Source organism: Dermochelys coriacea, chromosome 10 (genome assembly GCF_009764565.3).
Source record: "Dermochelys coriacea isolate rDerCor1 chromosome 10, rDerCor1.pri.v4, whole genome shotgun sequence".
In the NCBI taxonomy this organism is placed as follows: Eukaryota; Metazoa; Chordata; order Testudines; family Dermochelyidae; genus Dermochelys; species Dermochelys coriacea.
In genome coordinates, this window is record NC_050077.1 from 16,227,538 (window position 1) to 16,247,429 (window position 19,892).

General features: G+C 40.8%; 1 protein-coding gene across 1 annotated transcript; it reads right to left on the reverse strand.

The window, feature by feature from the left end:
- Positions 1-2,969: 2,969 nt before the first annotated feature.
- On the reverse strand, positions 2,970-19,041 carry KDELR2 (KDEL endoplasmic reticulum protein retention receptor 2). The gene is made up of 5 exons (XM_038420313.2): positions 18,816-19,041; positions 8,775-8,875; positions 7,220-7,378; positions 5,066-5,318; positions 2,970-4,206 (listed from the first exon to the last, which is right to left on the reverse strand). The coding sequence occupies exons 1-5, from the start codon at positions 18,904-18,906 to the stop codon at positions 4,172-4,174; spliced, it is 639 nt and encodes a 212-aa protein (XP_038276241.1). The 5' UTR covers positions 18,907-19,041; the 3' UTR covers positions 2,970-4,171.
- Positions 19,042-19,892: the final 851 nt, after the last annotated feature.

Genomic DNA, 19,892 nt, shown 5'->3' on the forward strand with positions numbered 1-19,892 from the left:
TTTCAGAGTAGCAGCCGTGTTAGTCTGTATTCGCAAAAAGAAAAGGAGTACTTGTGGCACCTTAGAGACTAACAAATTTATTAGAGCATAAGCTTTCGTGAGCTACAGCTCACTTCATCGGATGCATTTGGTGGAAAAAGTTGTGAGCTCTCAGCTGAAAGCGAGTGACACACTAGTCATCAGTACTTGTGGCACCTTAGAGACTAATAAATTTATTTCATTGGATGCATCCAATGAAGTGAGCTGTAGCTCACAAAAGCTTATGCTCTAATAAATTTGTTAGTCTCTAAGGTGCCACAAGTACTCCTTTTCTTTTTGCGAATACAGACTAACACGGCTGCTACTCTGAAACTAGTCATCAGTATAATTGTGAAATGTATGTATGTGTGCTATGTAAGGAGTTATTAATCTGTACTAGAGTATTATGGTCTTAAGCATGCAAATTAAAAGCAGGTCAGCAAAAGGTGACATGCCGTAGGCTGGTTCCTCGAGATAGGAGGTAAAAAATGTGTATTTCTGTCAGGCTGTAAATTAAGCATTGTAAGCTAACACAATGGATGCCTATTTACATATAAAGTCAAATGGTAATGAACTGATGTGAACTCAACAGAAAAGGAACACAGAAAACGAAGGGGGGAAAAAAAGCCATGGATGTTATCCTGGCTCTGAGTAAAGACAACGAACTTTAGGGCTATTTCTAAAAGGCAAGAAGACATCCTGGCATCCTCCACCTCCATTCATGAAAGCAGGGTCTCAGCCAAGCTTAGCTGAAAATGCTGAAGAGGATTGTGGATGACAGGTATCTTTAGACAGGTGGTTAACCTGTTTGTTAAGTTTAGGCTGTGGAAAGCATGTTACAATTTTCTTTTGTGTGTAACCATTTGTTTCCAATATCCTTACTCATCTCCCCCATTTCTTGTCTTTGATACATTTATTCTTGTTTTCACTATGAATATATCTCGGTGCTGTGGTATTAAGCAAAGTGCTGGTTATGAGTTGAACCCTACAAGTGAGGGGTATCCTGTTCCTTTGGAACGAGTGAACCTGGTAATTCTGTGAGTATCCCATGGACAATGGGCTGGACACTGCAGGGAATGCTCCAAGTACCTGTACAGAGAAATTGAGGTCTCCAGAGGCTTGGAAAGCAGTGCTGATGCTGCTCCAGGCTGTTGGTTTCAGGGACTCTATCCAAAGCAAGCAGAGCCAAGACTCTGTCACCTAGGGGCAAGAAGTGGTGAGGTACCTCACAATCTTGGTTCTTGGGTACCCTTGGAAAGTGACATAGCTGTGTCAGACCGAGTTCCACTGTGACTTGGGTCCAAGCCCTGTCATTTTCCAGTCTGGATGCAACTCAAGCCATAGACCTGAGTCAGAAGGTCTGTGTAGTGTAGTCTGGACATGTTAGCATGGCTCTGCTGGTCCAGCAATTGCAAACCCAGGTTTGCAATCCAGCATGGGCTCAGAGACACCGAGTCCACAAACCTGGGTCCTACAGACCCAGGTTTACAGTACAATGTAGACATACATTAGGATGACACATTATAAGTTTGTTTTTTAATAAGATATGAAATTACACACACACAAATGATATTAAAAGAACTTTAAGACTGCACATAAAATTCAAGGACTCAAAAGTTAGGAAATGCCAGAATTAAGGGTGCCTGTGCAATCTTAATTAAGCCCCCTTGTGGATATGGATTTATGATAGTATGTGATTATGATTACTTTTCCACAAGATCCCTGCCTCATTCAGTTCACAGAATGGAGCTACTCTGGGGATGAATTAGGGTCATATAGTGAAGAAACTTGTCTGTAGGACCCCTACTTCATTTGTTGCAAAGTTGGAAGTGTGTAATTAATGAGGCAGGGGATTGCAAGAGAAAGGAGACCTTAATAATGTTCTTTTAATGTAATTTTTGTGTGTTCAATAATATTCCATGTTCAGCTCATCCAAAGCTAGATATGTATTGAAAAAAACAGAATTCCTGTACAGACCTCAGCAGAGAGTCCTTCTACTTAAAGATGTGGCCACCTCAGAAAGGGAGATACCCACATGTAAAATTTATGTTCGGTTTACGGGCTACAACTAGAATCAAAACCAGTCTTAACTTCCATGAGGAACAAACAAACCTTTCCCCAAAGGTATGGGTCAGAGACAGCAGGTTTGCAAAAGGTATGGAAAGACAGGTGAGATGGAAACATTAGGGAACAAATGGGGAATTGGGGACGATATTAAAGGTAGAGAGAAATACAAAATACGGGCAGAAATTAAAAAAAAAGGATATGGAAAAACAAGTCACAAAATTGTTGGATGGGTGTGAGAATACAGAAGTGCCTCCAGTAGCTGGACTGGTAGCTGAAAAACAATCTCATTTACATTTGAAGTTAGGTGGAATATGGGTGAGGGAAATAAAGAGACCCGTAACAGACAACTACAATTTAACCAAACGCAAGGTCAATAGTAATTAATAATATGAAATCTATCCAGGTACTTATTTGGCACTCATTACTGTAGTATCTGAATGCCTCACAATCATTACTGGATTTTATTCTAATACCGCCCCATGAGGAAGAAAGAATTATCACCATTTTACAGATGCAGAGCTAAGGCACAGAGTACATTAAGTCACTTATCCAAGTTCATACACAAAATATGAGGCAAGAACTGAACCCAGCTCTCCTGAATACAGTATTCAAACAGTACACAATCCACAACCCGTGTTTGATCCACTCATCTTCTCTGTCACATTTCTAAATCCAATCTAGTGCAGCAACAGATTTATTCCCACTTAAGATTTAGTAAAACATTCATATTAAACAGATGTTACTGTGTTTAAAGATAATATATCTATTTCCCCACAAACACCAGTACAGCAACAATGAAATTAATTTAAACAACCATCTGTTACTACAACTGTTCATCCAGACACAGGATGATACAAAGCCATAATTTAAGAACAAAGATGCAATTTACACCATTTCATAAAATGTTTATTGAGGATGGTAACACAGGATAAATCATGCAACAGCTCAGTAAAAAAAGGGAATCATTTAAAGAATATAAAGAATGGTAATTGGTGCTGCTGATTTTCAAACAAGTTTATAAAAATCATACTAATTGTCCAAAAGTGACACATCAAAAACCACTTGAAGCTGAACATGGACATTACTTGTAAAGTATTCATTAAAAAACTGAAGACGTTTAAAATGATCACCTACAGATTACTGCACTTGACAACTATCATGGGTTATTCATCCTTATAGCTGCAACAATATTACTACTAATGAAAGTAGGGCTCTACATCCAAAACAGTTTAACCATCTTTTTCTGAATAAAAAACACAATAGAAATGTTTATCACTAAACCACACAGTCAAGCACCTTACCCTCTCTAGCCTGCATTGCCACCAAATACTTTATCACTAGGATTGCCTTCCAAGACAACAGATCAAAGACACAGAGGGCATGCACCCTGGTGGCCACAAGAATGGACTCCCTAACATCCTTTAACAGCCTGTTTTTAAAAGGGAAGGAACCAAAGAGAGAAAACTCTAATAAAACATGACTGTCAGCCTTAATGGCATTGACATGTTTTCATAGGAAACTCCCTATCAGCACATGGCATAGCATACTGCTCACAAGAACTTCACATCAAATATCAGTGGGTTCAGATTTAAGTTGACAGATATAATTCACCTTTTGGAAAAAAATAAATATAGTGGAATGAAAATTGAAATGAAGGGGAAGAATAATGATTACCATCCATCAGAGAGCACACGTGTGTGTGCACGGAAATAAATCAGTAATTTGAAAGAATCCTTGAAAATTAAAAAAAATCATTTGTACTTATTTCTGGTCAAACAACCTCACAAAACCTCACTTTTGGAACTATTCAAATTGAAACTACACACTGAATTTATTAATACAGTATAAGTTTCTTTATGTAAAAAATCTTTATACATAGTAATAAAAAAGATAGAGGCAAGATGCATCAAACAGAAATCCGCTGGTTGTTTTTCCTCTGTTCTTACAGAGCCACTGATGACTATCTGTGCTAAAAAGAGAGTTGTATTTCTGACTATCTGTCTCAAGCATCTTCGCCTTTGCTTGTGGTAAGGATTGTTCTGTCCAAGCATCCAGAAGGACAGATGCTGGTGATGATTTTTGGCACTTACGCTGGCAAACTGAGCTTCTTTCCTTTTAGTACTAGGGGGAAAAAAAAGAAAAAGAAAAGAGAAGAAAAGTTACTAAATACATAGATGTATCCATGGACACATTGTTGAAGCATGTGAAGGAACACAATTTATCAGACAGAATCACTTCTTTGTAAGGAATGCTCTATAATCAGGTCCTCCTAACTCTCATTGCCCTGCCATTAAATTCCTAGGGAGAGTATATGGAAGGAAGAGACTGTTCCACTCTTCCCCTTTGTGTACACATGGGAATTCTTAAATTCTAGCATCATGAATTTTGCCAGGCTATGGTATGCTAACATCAATGAACCAGTAGTGGTGATCTACCAGAGTGAGCCTGACCAAAGTAATAAGATTCACAATTATGCAACTTTGGGGTGACATGATGGGGGGAAATATGAGGAGGGGCAGAACAGCTAACAGATTCTACAGGGCTGATGGTTTCTTGGAACAACATAAAATACACTCAAATCTTATTTGTCCAGGAGGTGTTCTCCATCTTGAAAGATGCTCCATGGGACTCATACTACCAGTTTAAAAAGCATGGAAGAGCTGTGCTGATTCTACAGGGTTCAGGAAGCAGGGATGACATGACTGTTCCAAAAAAAAAAAAGTGCAATGTGGATATACTGAATTACATTAGTTTGAGCTATGTCAGAGAGGCTAATCAGAACCATGGTCCCACCTGTAGTGCAGACAGGCCATCAAAAGGCCAAGAACTATCAAAGAATGTACTGTAATAATTTACACATAATATTAACAAGCTCGTGACCTCAGTACAGAGAATCAGTAGAAAAAAGTCAATTTAACCACGCCTGACACTACAGGGTATTATAATACAACCTGATGCTGCCAGTTACTGTACTACTTACCTTTTGTAACATACAAATAGAAGAAGTCGCAGTAAAGAATGGTCTGGACCACACCAGCAACAACGGCTATGAGGTCAAAGAATCCTTCAAAATAGTAGCGCCAAATCCAATTGATTAAGTACAAGGCACGGTACAGCCCCAAGAAGAAAAGATAGTGAGTGGTGATGGTCTCTGCTTCTCCGGTTTTACTAATCATAAAAAGCTGGGGGAGGATAGCAACTGATTCAAGATAGATGGAGAAGGTCCACAAGATCTGAAAGAAAAAAGGCAGGTACATTCAATACCACTAATACCACTCCATTCCTATGAGTAAGGAAAACGTTTGGTTTGACCTCAGTTTTTACCCTCTAACAATTTTATGAATACAGTAATTTGACTAGTCCTCCTCGTCACATATCCAGAAAAAACCTTCTCCAATCACGACAAGTAGGAAAACTGCATACACTTGTTCCCGAGATGAGTAACACCCAAAATGACTGTAGACAAGAGAATCTCTGAATCAACTACCTAATAAGCTTGCAGCAGTAGTTTGCCGATTAAGTCAATGTTTCCTAGTATGTGCCTTTCACTTAAAAGATTTGCAGCACCCTGAAATCCATTTAGGAGACTTGATTCTGTGAGATGCTGAGGACTTTCTACACCATGCAGCTTTTAGCGACAAGGCTGTGTCGACATAGCCTTGTCACTAAAAGTCAGTGTGCATAAACACTCCTTGTTTGAACTTTGTCGGCACTTTTGCCGACAAAATACTTCCAGCCCCGCGAGCAGCATTAGCTTTGTCGGCAGAAGAGCACTCCTGCGTTCACACTGCCACTTGTGTCGGCAAAACTTTTGTTTTGTGCATGCGTGTGTTGGTGGGTGTGTGTGTGTGCTTTAAGTACCTGTGAAAGACAAAAGTTTTGTCGACAACTTTGCAGCGTACACATACCCTGAGTGTCTCCGAATTGTTGAGGCCACTTTTCATCTCTCTGGATCAGCTTTTAAACAAAGAATCTTAGGCTAGTAAATTGAGAGTAAGTTCCTCCTATTTTCTTTCATCACCACCACCACACAATTAGGGCCTAATCCTGCACAAACTGAAGACAGTGGCAAAACTTCCACAGACTTCACTTGTTGCAGGGCCAGGCCCTAATTGTGAAAGAAGTAAAAAAAAGTAAAGAAAAAAAAAATCAGTTGACTAGAAGGTAATTCTTATCCATTTACCTTATTAACTGAGGAAAGCAATTATCAATCTACAACTGTTGTGTGCTCACCAGATAAAAAGCAGACAAAAAGGTAAAATTCCATTTTATGCCTAAATGGAAAGAGCATCCAGCCTAAAGTTTTGCAACATCAATGGAAATCAAAATAGAGTATTTTAACACTGGCTGAAAGCTCACTAGTGAACAGAAAAAAGAAAGATTTAAAAACAAGATGTTGCAATGAAGGACATCAAGACAATATTAAGACACTTTCCTTAATGAAATCTGCCAACTCTGTGGTCTAGAAAAATTCAATTTCATTCCAATGAAAATATACACAGGAAGGTATATTTTATACACTATAATGGGCACAGAAAATAAATGCTTCACAAATGATAAACAAATTTACTGTATTTCTAGTGTGGCTACAATTCCTGAAAATACTCTAGAAAGTTTGTAATACAGTATAATGATGCAAAATTTCAGAATTTTTGTAATTCTTTTTGGTTTTACCAGATGGCACCAAATTCTCACCTGCTGCCAGTCTGGTAAGCTTGAAAAATGCCCAAAAACATAAGACAAATGATCCTGCTGGATTAATATCACAGCCATGAGCGTGAGGGGAACAATATATGCTTCTGTTTTATAAAATAATGAAGTGACCATCAATTTGAGCACTATATTCAGTCTTTAAAGCGCCATAACCTGTATTCTTTATACACACCATATTCTGATTGAAGTTCAGATAGTTTAAAGGTGTGTTAAGGGTGCAGGACCATCATATCTGTCATAGGATGTATTTTATGAGTGGGCTTTTTAGAAGTGTCTCTTATGTCCAATATACTCTGAAAATATTTTTTTCATACTGAAACATTTCTAACTGTTGAAAGCATATTTTAAATAAAATTACATCTTCTTTACATTATTACAGAAAACCAACAAACTTAAAATACCAGAAATAACCTCAACCAACCTCTAGAGGAGAGAAGTCATGATTGACAAGAAACGAGAGTCCACCAACAGGAACCACCAGAAACTCCACTCTGAATGTATCATGGTTTCCATCATAGGTAGCCTTAAATTTCATGTAGATCAGGTACACAGTGGCATATGAGCAAGCAATGTAGATAAGCTAATAAGAAAAAAAACCCAGAATATAAATATGATTGTGCACTCCCTAACAAAAAAAATACATTACTGTTTATAAAAAACCCAAGCTTACTGTTTGTCTATATGACACTGCAAAAGAATACAAGGAGTGAATGGTGCTTTGCTCCTCTTGGTAGAGTACTAATTCAAAAGCCAATAACTTTTGATTCTACATTTTTTAACTTAAATAATTATACAAGTTATAACCTGCTGACTTCTGTCAGACAGGATGTAAGGCAGTTTCCATTATAACCCTCTATTTTCACATTTCACCTTTAGTTCTACATTTTTCCATACCTTACTTCTGGCTAATGGTGACTAAAGGAAATTTCAGCAAAACTCTTTCAGATGTTTGGGTGGAGAGGATTGGAAGGAAAAATACATTTTCCCTCTTGTAGAAAAACTGTGAAGGGGATACTAAAAACTGCCAAACATTTAAACTTAAAATTGTACATATGCATAATCCATTACCACTATGTGCTTTGAGACCGCTGAAAAATATGAAGTTATGAATGGTTGAAAATTACAGTGCAGCATGCACATGGATATTAGAAAGCGATCAGAAACACAGATCTGATCCTCATGTATGCTCTGTCATGTAGCTATAGCATCATGCTTACTCAACAGAACCAAACACTTTAAAAGACACATAGCCTGGAGAATGAGCACATAGCTAGAAGCCCTGAACGGTTGATTTCTATTTCTTTTTCCTTTTTTATCACAGACTAGCCATAATACCGTGCAGTGTGTTTTGTTCCACTGCTTTGTCAGATTCTATGCAGAAAATAATGTTTAAAAAAAAGCAAAATTTACAAGATAAATATATTCAAATACGCCCAGAGTAACAAAACTTGACTCCATCAATGTCCAGAGTCCACACATCAAAGTGAACATGAAATTTGAAGAAATATAAGCTACTGGTGGTTAAAGTGTTAGACTGGGACTTGAGATTCCTGGAGCATGTTCCTGACTCTGCTGTTAACTTCTTGAGCAATCTTGGGTAAGTCAATTTACATGTTTGTAAAAACAATATATGATTTATCTTACAATGTTGTGTTAACTGACATTCATAAAGCTCCAAATGCCATGATGAAAAATCCAGCTTACTACATAGCTTTTAACAAATTACTCCTTTTCTATAGTTGCAGCTTCATCTGATCTAGATGTCATATTTCCTCATATTAACAGCTTATAGAAAGTTTCTTTGGTGGGAAAGAGTATTTGTACGGAGTGCAAGTTTCAATATACTTTGTCTGAAGCTCCTTTGTCCTTTAAGTTACCAATGCAATAGATCGTCACCTACCACAAGAGGCTTATGTTAAGGGAACTGTCTGGGCAAAACAATGACTAGCCTTTCTCACTTATACAGTATACTGTACCTTCATAGATGTGTTATACAATGAAATGAATGAAGTGAAGAGATCCAGATAACGGGTAGTGAAGACCAGAGCAAAGAGAAGCTGGCTCTTCCCAGAAATACCTAAAGCAATAAATGAAATAATTATTATATATAACAAAGGACAATGTTTGCTGATAAAGGTGTAGAAGTAAATGGTAAAAGTGCAGGAGTGGATTTCCCTGCACAAGTGGATTTCCCTACACAGTGAGGACAGAGACTGACTTCTCAGAACTAAGAGAAGCACCAACAGTGTCAGGAGTTTGTGCATGTTAGTGATATCAAACTAAAGTGCACTGGCATCACTAAACTATGCAATGGAAAAGGTGCCAGCATGATACAAGATTTAGTTGAAGTTATTAGAAGCCATACAGTTTGCAGATCATACTTTGGGAGGTTATGCCACCTGTTCGGTATCACCACTAGTAGCTTATATATATATAGCAGAGCTCCGTTATATTAGTAAGAATTAGCTTTGTATTGTAACCAGTGTTGTCACATGCCCCTATACATTAGCTACATACTGGATAGCTCCAAAGATGCAAGGATAGAGCATGTAAACGAGAGATACTGCATATTTCAGGGATCAGAGGAGCACACAAACACCAGTTGCTTAGTGACTTGAAAGGAATTAAAGCTATTTTAACAGTGAATATGGCAATCTAATCTTACAGTTGAATTGCTCCACATGATTAGGCAAATAAATTTTATATAGAATAGTCAAAAAGTGTGCTTAACAGTATATACAGTAACATTTATAAAAGGACTTAAGTGACCTAGGAGCCTAAATCTTGTTTTAAAAATGACTTTGAAAATGGGATTTAGGCTTATAAAGCCAATCCTGCAAAGACCTTGCATGTGCTTCACTTCAGGCACTGTGAGTAGTTCCACTGAAGACAGTAAGTCTTAGGTACTTTTGAAAATGTTACCTTTAGTGTCTTTGCATGATATTACCATTCTGATCTGATACTCTGATGTGAGCAGTGACACCACCTGCTCTACATTTCTATTACCATATGACTATCCTCATTTCTGATTGTTTTGAGTGAAAGTAGTTTACCCAATATTTTAGCAAAACAGATTAAATCTGTTAAAGGCTCAGAGACAGAGGGTAAGAAATATTTAGCATTTATAGATCTGTCCTGTTTTATGACTTGCTATAAAAGTTAAAACCTGGCACTGCAAATCTTTACTCCTCTTTATTAAGGTCCATGAAATTAATTTCCTAGTAATGGCTTTTAATATCAGGCCCTTAAAAAATACAGAGAAAGTTCATCCATGATGCTCTCCATGCAGGGAGGAAATGCTTTGAGTAAAGTTTCCCGCAAATAAAACAATGTTTTGCACCTAAATGAACCGTATTTATACATATAGTCTATTACTTGAGTAGCTTAATTGTAATATTTTGTTAATTAGGTATTTTATTACAACTTTCATATGTAATAAACATTTATTTGGGAAGCTTAATACATTCTCTCTAGTATCAACCAATCGCCAATAACCTAAATCTTAACATAATAAAGTAAAAGCCATAAAAGCTTAAAATCTTCAGTTATGCAAATAAACACTATATAGTTTTTGTTTATATCTTTTCTGAGTTGGAATTTTGCAATCTTAGTTTCCAAAAAATGAAATTTATAGTTTAAGCCCCCACTCACCATTAGCCACAGCTGAATAGAGTTCTCAAGCCCTGAAAATGGCCATTTAGAATATTTTGAATATAAAAGTAAATCCATTTATTTGGCCCCTGAAGTCCATACCAGCCAAGGATACCCGGCATCGGGCCAGGTACAGAACCTACTGTAGACTTGAATCAGCCTACTGTGAAAAGTCAAGATTTGCAACAAACAAACCCACCCAAAATAACCATCTCCAAACCATTGTAGGGTTTTCTTTTGTTTTTTTAAAAATCTTTCCAAAATGGCATTTTTTTGGAGAAAATATGGACTTGTCTTTCCCATATAAGTTGGCTATAGCCTCTAGTAAGGTTCAGTGATGAGTGTGAAGTCATCAGCACAGTGTAGCAGCTGGTCCCATAGAAGGTATTGATTCCAGGACCTACCAGATGAAAAAAGGTCCATTTTATATTAAAAATGTGCATAATGCCCCTCTTACCCTGCTCATTTAGGGTATATACATCATGTAGTTTGACAGCCCGTGCAATTACAGGTTATCTTTAACACTTGGCAAGGGATATTGCAGAAGACCAAATCAATTTCATGAGTTAATTTGCAGAGCAACCAATCTAATTTGAAATGGATTACAGAAAACAATCTGTACATGACAGTTTTACTCCTGGGGAAATTCTGTGCCAAAAAATTAAAAATTCTGCAAAATTATTTGTCAAAATAACACAATATAATCACACCAGTTTCAATTATTTTGGCAATTTATTTCAAAATACCTGTCAGCAAGTATGTCTGTAACAATATAGACAGAAAAAAAAAAAGGAAATGTGGTGTTTTGTTTTGACAAACAAATTTCTTACTAGGCATATTCATACAGAACTCTAAGTAATTCATTTAAACTACAATCCAAAAATGTATTTCCCACATCCCTCAGAAGCAGTGCAAAGGCTTGGAGGAGTCAGGGGTAGTGGAGGAATTGAGGGAGAGGGAAGGAGCCTGGGAGGGAAGCTGGAAGGTTGTTGGATGTGGGTGGGAGAAGTATGGCATATTTTTGTGTGTGTATGTCGATTGTTAGGAAGCATCCCCTATGCAGACCCTGACTGACCTCTAGCCCCTCCCATTCAGTCATGCACATCTGCCCCATCCCCTTCTGTCCCTGCAGCCCTCTACCCCCGGGACTCCCGGAGCTTCCCTTCCCTGTCCCTATGTGGCCCTGCAGCCCTCTTCCCATTTAGCCTCTGGCTCAATACGGTCACCTCACTTACTCCTTAGCCCACGCCCATCTATCCCACACCACTAACCCTTCTGAACCCCAGACTGTGACCTCCCAGAAACCCCACATGCCACACTGTCTCTGTCCCCTGCCTCCTCACTTGAACCCACAGTGAGGACTGCAGCCTCTTTTCCCCCCCCTCTCTGCTGGCTGCCCTCTCTTCTGGTGCCACAGCAGCCCCTGGTAGGCAGAAGTGTAACTGCAGTGCCTCTCTAGCAGAATCTATATTCCGCAAAGGAAAAATAAATCTACAGAGGACATGAATTCTGTGCCTGCGCAGTGGCACAGAATTCCTCCAGGAGTATAGTTCATGGAAGCACATTATTTGGCATGTTATATTGACTTTCATGTCATAAAAAGGAAATTTATAATGATATTAAATAAGCTCAGCAGCAACTTCCTGTATGGAATTCAACACAAAGATTCCTAGTAATTATTTCTGAGTTGCTGTTTGGTGTGGTAAATATTTTTCTGAAGCCTTAATTCAAAAGCTGAAATAAGTAGTTTGGCTATCCAAAATCTGGATTGTTTTTCTGCCAAAGCTTTAATGAGCAGCATTACCTGAATTAATTGCTATCCCCTTGGATTCCTTCCTCTAACTTAATCTAACACATTACCAGAACAATATAAGGCAGGGGTTCTCAAACACTGATAGTGTGATCCACTTCTCATATAAAAAGAAATTGTCTTGTGGTCTCCCCTTTCCTATCACAAACTACCTCCTCTTTGTGGCCTCATTCCCTCCAGTGTTCTCTTAGGAATCACTGGCTCAGAGTAGAGGTACATAAGCTGCCTCCCCCTCATTTCCAACTGCTTTTTCAGGCCTTCAAGCTCTTCTTGGAACACAGACCTTAGACACACACAGAAGCAGACAGAAAAGAGTAAACAACACTACAACTTGCCAGCTCTCCACGGACCATAAACTACAGTTTTGGAATCACTCATTTCGGGGCACACAGTTAAACCATCTGTCAGTTTGCTCACACCCTTCCTTAAAAAGTCTGAGAAAATCATAGGATGCATGCATGTTTGGTATTACGTTACAAACTGCTCTAATAAACAAGCTTTGTAAGTGATAGCATAAAGCCCTCAAGATGACAGTTGGGTATTCATCAATGACTGTTGAAGTGTTATCTGGTACCATTATAATGGGTGATGTGCTTCTGGAATGGCCTTACAGACAAATCTGTGTAAACTGATATTTATAGAATTCTTAGAATATAACACATACTGATATGACAAACTCCCACAGGGAAAAATCATAGAAATGTAGGGCTGGAAAGGACCTTAAGAAGTCATCATGTCCAACCCCCTGTGCTTAGGCAGGATTAAAAAAAACAAACCATGCCTCACAGGTGTTTATCTACCCTGTTCTTAAAAATCTCTAATGATGGAGATTCCACAACTTCCCCTGGAAGCCTTTTCTTGGTCTTAACTACCCTTATAGTTAGAAAGTTTTTCCTAATATCTAACCTATATCTCCTTTGCTACAGATTAAGCTCATTATTTCTTGTCCTACCTTCAGTGGACATGGAGAACAATTGATCATCTCTTCTTTATAACAGCCCTCAGTCTTCTTTTCTCAAGACTAAACATGCCTAGGGTTTTTTTAACCTTTCCTCGTAGGTCACATTTTCCTGACGATTTACCATTTTTGGTGCTCTCCTCTGGACTCTCTCCAATTTGTCCACATCTTTCCTAAAGTGTGGTGCCCAGAACTGGACACAGTACTCTGGCTGAAGCATCACCACTGTTGAGTAGAGCAGGAAAATTACCTCCCATTTCCTACATAGGACAATCCTGTTAATACACCCGAGAACGATACTATACTTTTTTTGCAACTGTATCACATTATTGATTCATATTAAGTTTATGATCCATTATGACCTCCAGATCCTTGTCAACAGTAATACCATGTAGCTAGCTGTTCCCCATTTTGTAGTTATCAACTGATTTTTCCTTTCTAGGTGAAGTACTTTGCGCTTGTCTTTACTAAATTTCATCTTTTTGAATTCAGATCAATTCAACAATTGGTCAGGGTCATTTTGAATTCTAATCCTGTCCTTCCAAAAGCTTGCAATCCCTCCCATTTTGGTGTCCTCTGCAAATTTTATAAGCACACCAACCACTCCAATATCCGAGTCATTAATGAAAATATTGATCAGCACCAGACCCAAGATTGATTCCTGCAGGACCCCACTAGATCCACGCTTCCCATTTGACAGCAAACCACTTAAAACTATTTTTTCAGTACAGACTTTCTACCAGTTGTGCACCCACCTTATAGTAATTTCATCTAGACAGCATTTCCCTGGTTTGCTTAGAAGCGTGTCATGTGGGACTGTGTCAAAAGCCTTACTAAAAATCGAGATATAGCACATCTACTGCTTCCCACATCCACTAGGCCAGGAACCCTGCCAGAGAAGGAAATTTTGCCATGGTTTAACTTGACTTGACAAATCCATGCTGGCTATGCCTTATAGCCCTATTAATCTCTAGGTGCTTAAAAACGGATTGTTTAATAATTTGTTCCAGTATCTTTCCAAGTATCAAAGTCAGGCTGATTGGTCTATAATTTCTTGTGTGCTCCGTTTTCCCCTTTTTAAAGATAGTATCGATCTTTGCCTTTCTCCAGGCCTCTGGGACCTTACCAGTCCTCCAAGAGTTCTTAAAGATAACTGATAATTCCAAGATTGCTTCAGTTCATTCCTTAAGTACCCTAGGATGAATTTCATCAGGCCCTGCTGAGTTGAATATATTTAACATACTTAAATATTCTTGACCTTGGTCTTTCCCTATTTTGGCTTGCATTCCTTCCCCTTTCTTGTTTAATATTAACTGCATTGAGTGTCTGGCCACCATTAACCTTTTTAGTGAAAACTGAAGCAAAATAGGCATTAAACACCTGAGTCTTCTTGATGACATCAGTTATTAGCTCTCCTTCCCCACTAAACAGAGGACCTACACTTTCCTTCATCTTTCTCTTGCTCATAATGTATTTAAAGAACTTATCACCTTTTATATCCCTTACTAGGTATAACTCATTTTGTATCTTAGCTTTTCTCATTTTGTCTGTACATTCTTTTGTTTTTCTTTTGTATGCAACCTTATAATTTGTCCATGTTTCAACTTTTTGTAGCATTCCTTTTTGATTTTCAGGTCATTAAAGAGCTCCTGATGGAGCCATATTGGCCTCTTCCTATCTTTCCTTCACATTGGGATAGTTTGCAATTGAGCCTTCAATACTGTCTCCTTGCAAAACTGCCAGCTCTCTTGAACTCCTGTTTCCCTTAGATTTTCTCCCCACATGACCTTACTTACCAGTTCTCGGAGTTTGCTAAAGTCTGCTTTTTTGAAGTCCATTGTCCTTATTCTAGTGGTCTCATTCCCTCCTTCCCTTAGGATCGTCAAATCTATCATTACATGATCACTTGCACCCAAACGAACCTCAGAAGGGATGAGCCTCTGAAGACCACAGTGAATTTATTCTTACTCACTATTGTTAGGGCTCAGAGGCTAGAGCCCTGAGAGAAGAAAAAAAGAAGGATCTGAACTCCTTCCCCTAGTTCCACCTGACTTTTCTTTGAGAAAATAAACCCTGGTAAATTTATCTCCATCTCACAAAGAGGAATAGATAAGAGCATAAAGCAGATTTTTCCTACTAAAAGAGCTAAGGAAAAGTAGGCAATTAATTTCCTTTTAGAAGGGCATTCTGGGAGTTGAAGGAGTCTGGAGCCCTATACAATACAGGCTATTTCATTGCTTAGTGCTAGAAAAAGCAGCCCCCAGGAGAGATGTTACAACTCTATAACTTACTGGAGACAAAGGTAAAGGTTTGTTTCCAAAAATCTACTAACTCTGGAAAAAGTGACTTTGGGGAACTGATAGCATTTTGATCATTAAACACCTAAGGGTGATGGGACTAAATTCTTTTTTATGTTGTATATTTGCTGATATAATAATTACCCCAGTATTCCAAAAAGATCACATAAGAAGTCCGGTGGAGCAGGGAATTGAACCAGAATCTTCTGGATCTCAGGTCAGCACCTTGACCACTCAGGAAGTAGAAAATATAACCTTTCATCTTAGTCACTGGTTTCAATATAGCATCTCTTCATCTTCATCTTCTTCTTCAGCATCTCATATGCCTGGGTTGGAAGTCTTTTTAAACTCCCAAACCATAAGCTTTTCTCTGTATTTGTTTCTTGACATTGGGCCCAGTACTCCAAAACTCTTATTTGTATGACACACATCAAGAAGGATTTGTAGAACTGGGCTTTTTGACTGTAAACTTTACTGGCAAGGATTATGTTTTAAGTAACATTAACCTGTAGGGCCCTTTATAAATAGTTCTGAACTGCTGTTCTATCTAAATCCTAAGTTCACTGCTAGATATCCTAATAAAGATGGTTAGAAAACAAGTTACTTTTGTATTGTGACAAATACTATACCTCAAAATTGGTAACTTTAAAAAAAACAGTTTCCCCAAACTACCAAATGAATAGTGACTGTAGCTAACACAAAATATCAGTATTTCCATATTCTTCACCTTTCCTCATCTAGCTTGCTTGTTCGTAGACTGCTAAAGAAAAGCTCTATAACCTACCTGCACAGGGTATTAAACATTTTTTAATTTGGTGAGTGTGCCTTATAGATGCTTCACAACATACTACCTGTACCTTAAGTCATTTTATTTCCCCATCCTCAGTCCCTCTAGGGCTCTTTACAATAACTCTCCATTTGTACTTTGTTAGCTCAACATCTTAGCCATTCCTGCTTCACTATAAAATTAGTACCTAGGCAATGCTTCCTGCCAACAAGTGACAGCAAGGACTAGTTACAGGAATACCTGCTCTCACAGAGGGCCAAAAGAAGCTCCAGTTGAAGGCCAGGCTTCTTGAAGAATTGGTATTACATATAGCTGCTGGGTGGGCAGATTATTTAATACACATATATTTCACAGAGTATCTAGTCCAACCCCCTGCTCAAAGCAGGACCAATCCCCAATTTTTGCCCCAGATCCCTAAATGGCCTCCTCAAGGATTGAACTCACAACCCTGGGTTTAGCAGGCCAATGCTCAAACCACTATGCTATCCTAGATTGAATTACTGGAGCAGCAGTAGTTGTAGCTTTCTGGAACAATGTACAATGGTAGAAAACTGCTTCCAAAGCTATTTCCTGATAGCTGTACTGTTCACTCATCACTTTTCTCTATGGATACATATTCCACGGTGATAATTTAGTCTGACCTCCTGTATAACTGTCCCCAAAATGAAAAGGAGTACTTGTGGCACCTTACAGACTAACAAATTTATTAGAGCATAAGCTTTCGTGAGCTACAGCTCACTTCATCGGATGCATTATAACTGTCCCCAAAATGATTCCTAGAGCATATCTTTTTAGAAAAACATCCAATCTTGATTTAAAAACTTCAAGTGATGGAGAATCCATCATGATCCTTAGCAATTTTTTTTTAAATCACCATCCATGGGATCCCTCCACACACTGGGGTTCCCCCTACTTAAACACACACCAGTCCAGGGAAGCCCCACTCTGTAGCAGCAGAGAGTTAACACTTGACTAGACAAAGCACTAATACATGTACAATAGGAATCAAGCCTTTCCCCAATGCAGTGACAGTGAATTGACACAGCAAAATTATAGACCCATGAGAACAGTGGTTCTGAAAAGCTGACAACATACAGCCAGAATTCAACATCATCCCTCTTCCAAGCAGCTCAATCCACCACACCTTCAGTAAGCTGCCACGTCAGACTAGGCCAGGAATTCCAATTGAGAGCCTATTCTCAAGCCCGGATTCAGTCATTCGCTTCCAATTTTCTATTGCAGTTAGCAATACAAGTGAGAGACCGCTCCAAACCTCGAATCTAATAGGATGGCAACGTAACGCCTTTTGAAAAAGGAATAAAGAGTCCAAATTAGTGTGATTAGATCTAAAATACGAAGACAGCAAGAGAAAATTCAGGATTTGCAAACTGCAATGTCAGCTACTCCAAACATCAACACGAAAGCCTGCCCTTCGTAAATTAGATCTGTGTTGAAAGAAAGAAAGCATACACAGACAGAGGAAAATTTAGGCTGGACACTGCTAGAGAATGAGGACAGCTCACTTAAAATTAAGAAACTAATCTTATTTCTGCAACTCTGATTTAGTTGTGCAAAGTGACGCTTGCCTGCCTTCCAGGAGACTCATTCCCTCCTCCTCCAAACCAGCCCCCCATTCATTCGCTTTCCACTGGGCAGTTACATAAGGAATGAGCTGCACAACTGTAGGATGGAGGAAAGTACTAGTGCTTTCTGCAGCGAGTCAGGGACTGAAGCATGAATAACTGCAACTGCTTAAAGCCACTAAATTTTTAACATGATCAGAACTGTCACACGAGGAGGCAATGGAAGCGCATCGCCCTTATTTAGAGCTAGCCCGGTCCTAGGGTGTTTTTCGGCGGAGGAAAGGCAAGAACGAGAGTCTCCCCGATTCACATCTACCCAAGCCTCCCACCTTTGGGAAGGAGAAGTCTGCATGTTGTCTACACGCGGGACAGTTCTTCAGAGAAAACTCCCCCTTCTCCCTGCTGCTGGGGATTTTGTGAGTCCCCCATGAAGACCTGTCAATGCTCTCTCTCCAGCAAAGAAATCCCCCCCTCTCTCCCACCTCCAGCAAAGGCACCGCTCCTCACCTCAGTGCCCCGGGGGCGTGAGGGCCGAAACCCCCTCGCTGCCCCATCCCCTGGCAACTGAGGCAACTCCTGGGGGAAGGGGGGTGTTGCCCCACCCCAGGAGGGGAGGGCAGAGGCCCCTGTGGGAAGGCGGGTTTCCCCACAGAAGGGGCTGAGAGGAGACCGCGAGATCGATCCACGCCCCCCACCCCCCCGGGTCGGTCTAGTTCCCTCCGTCTCCCTCCCCGCAGCGGAGGATCAGGCCCCGCTCCCCCGCGTAGGGTCGGTCGGGTCCTCCCAGGAAACATCAGGCCCCGCTCCCTCTCGGGTCGGCCTGTTGCGCCCAGGGAGGATCAGTCCCGGCTCCCTGGATCCGGTCCGCCCCGGACGTATCAGGCCCCGCTGGCCGCTCCCCCAAGTCCGTGCGGTCCCCCCGGGCACGCACCGGCGCAGGAGCGGGTCTTCCAGATCTTGAGCAGCAGGATGATGATGGCCGCCAGGTGGGACAGGTCCCCGGTGAGGCGGAAGATGTTCATGGCGGAGGCAGGGGAGCCCGGAGCCGGGGACCGAAGATGGCGAGAGCTCAGCGGACACCGAACGACGTGGCCCGGAGACGTGGCCAGACAGCCAGCGCGCCCAGTGCACCCTGGGAAACCGGAGCGGGAGGCCCCGCCCCACCCACCGCAAGGGACACGCCCCCTTCCCCGCCCCCGCGTCGGGGCTGAGCGCGCTCGCACTTCCCTGAGGCCCCAGGCCCCTGGGCAGCGCGCGCGCGCGCGCGCGGGAGGGGCGCGAGCCCCGTGAGCAGCAGACATCAGGCCCCCTGGGCGGGCTGTTAGTGTGGCCCCTCCAGACGCGTCACTCAAGCCCAGCAGTAAGGAGCCGGGTGCGCGAGGTAACCCGCTCCCCCAGTACAGCCCTCGCACACCTGTGTCCCCTGCCTGCCGCCCTCCACCCCCTCATCCAGCAGCTTAATCTGCACTCCGGGCATGGCTAGCTCTGCCAAACACTAGCTCGGGGCTGTGCTTCAGCGCCCCGGGGTGCAGGTAAGGGGGGAGGCAAGAGCTTTGCAGAAGACTGTCCCCATCCCCAGGGGTGCTGGACAAGACATGCTGGTCTTGGGCCAGGGACTGTGCCTTTCCCTGTGCTTCAGAAAGTGCCTGCCCCCATCGGGGCACTCCGCCACTCATCTGTCTCGCTCGGTGTATGGGGCACATCGCTGGACTAGCCGACTTGCTTGGCGCAGGTTTCCTTTGACTTGGAGCTGACTAGCTTCATGCTGATTTTTAGAGTCCGGAGTCTTGCAAGTCAATTTAATTGCAAGTGCAGCATTTGTCATAGTCACTAGCACTCTGTGCAGCGAGCTAAGGGTATTACCCTTGTGTAAGGCTTGATCTATTAGCCACTTACATTGGGAACTCTGTTTTTTTTTTCCCCACCAAATGCATCTGATGAAGTGAGCTGTAGCTCACGAAAGCTTATGCTCTAATAAATTTGTTAGTCTCTAAGGTGCCAAAAGTCC

Bases quoted from the DNA above. Each gene is read 5' to 3' on its own strand.
- KDELR2 (XM_038420313.2), bottom strand. From the start codon at position 18,906: ATGAACATCTTCCGCCTCACCGGGGACCTGTCCCACCTGGCGGCCATC. The intron at 7,379-8,774 runs GTACAGTATACT...TTTTCTTATTAG, and splicing joins TGTATAACACATCTATGAAG to CTTATCTACATTGCTTGCTC. The intron at 4,207-5,065 runs GTAAGTAGTACA...TTTTCCCCCTAG, and splicing joins CTATTTGTATGTTACAAAAG to TACTAAAAGGAAAGAAGCTC.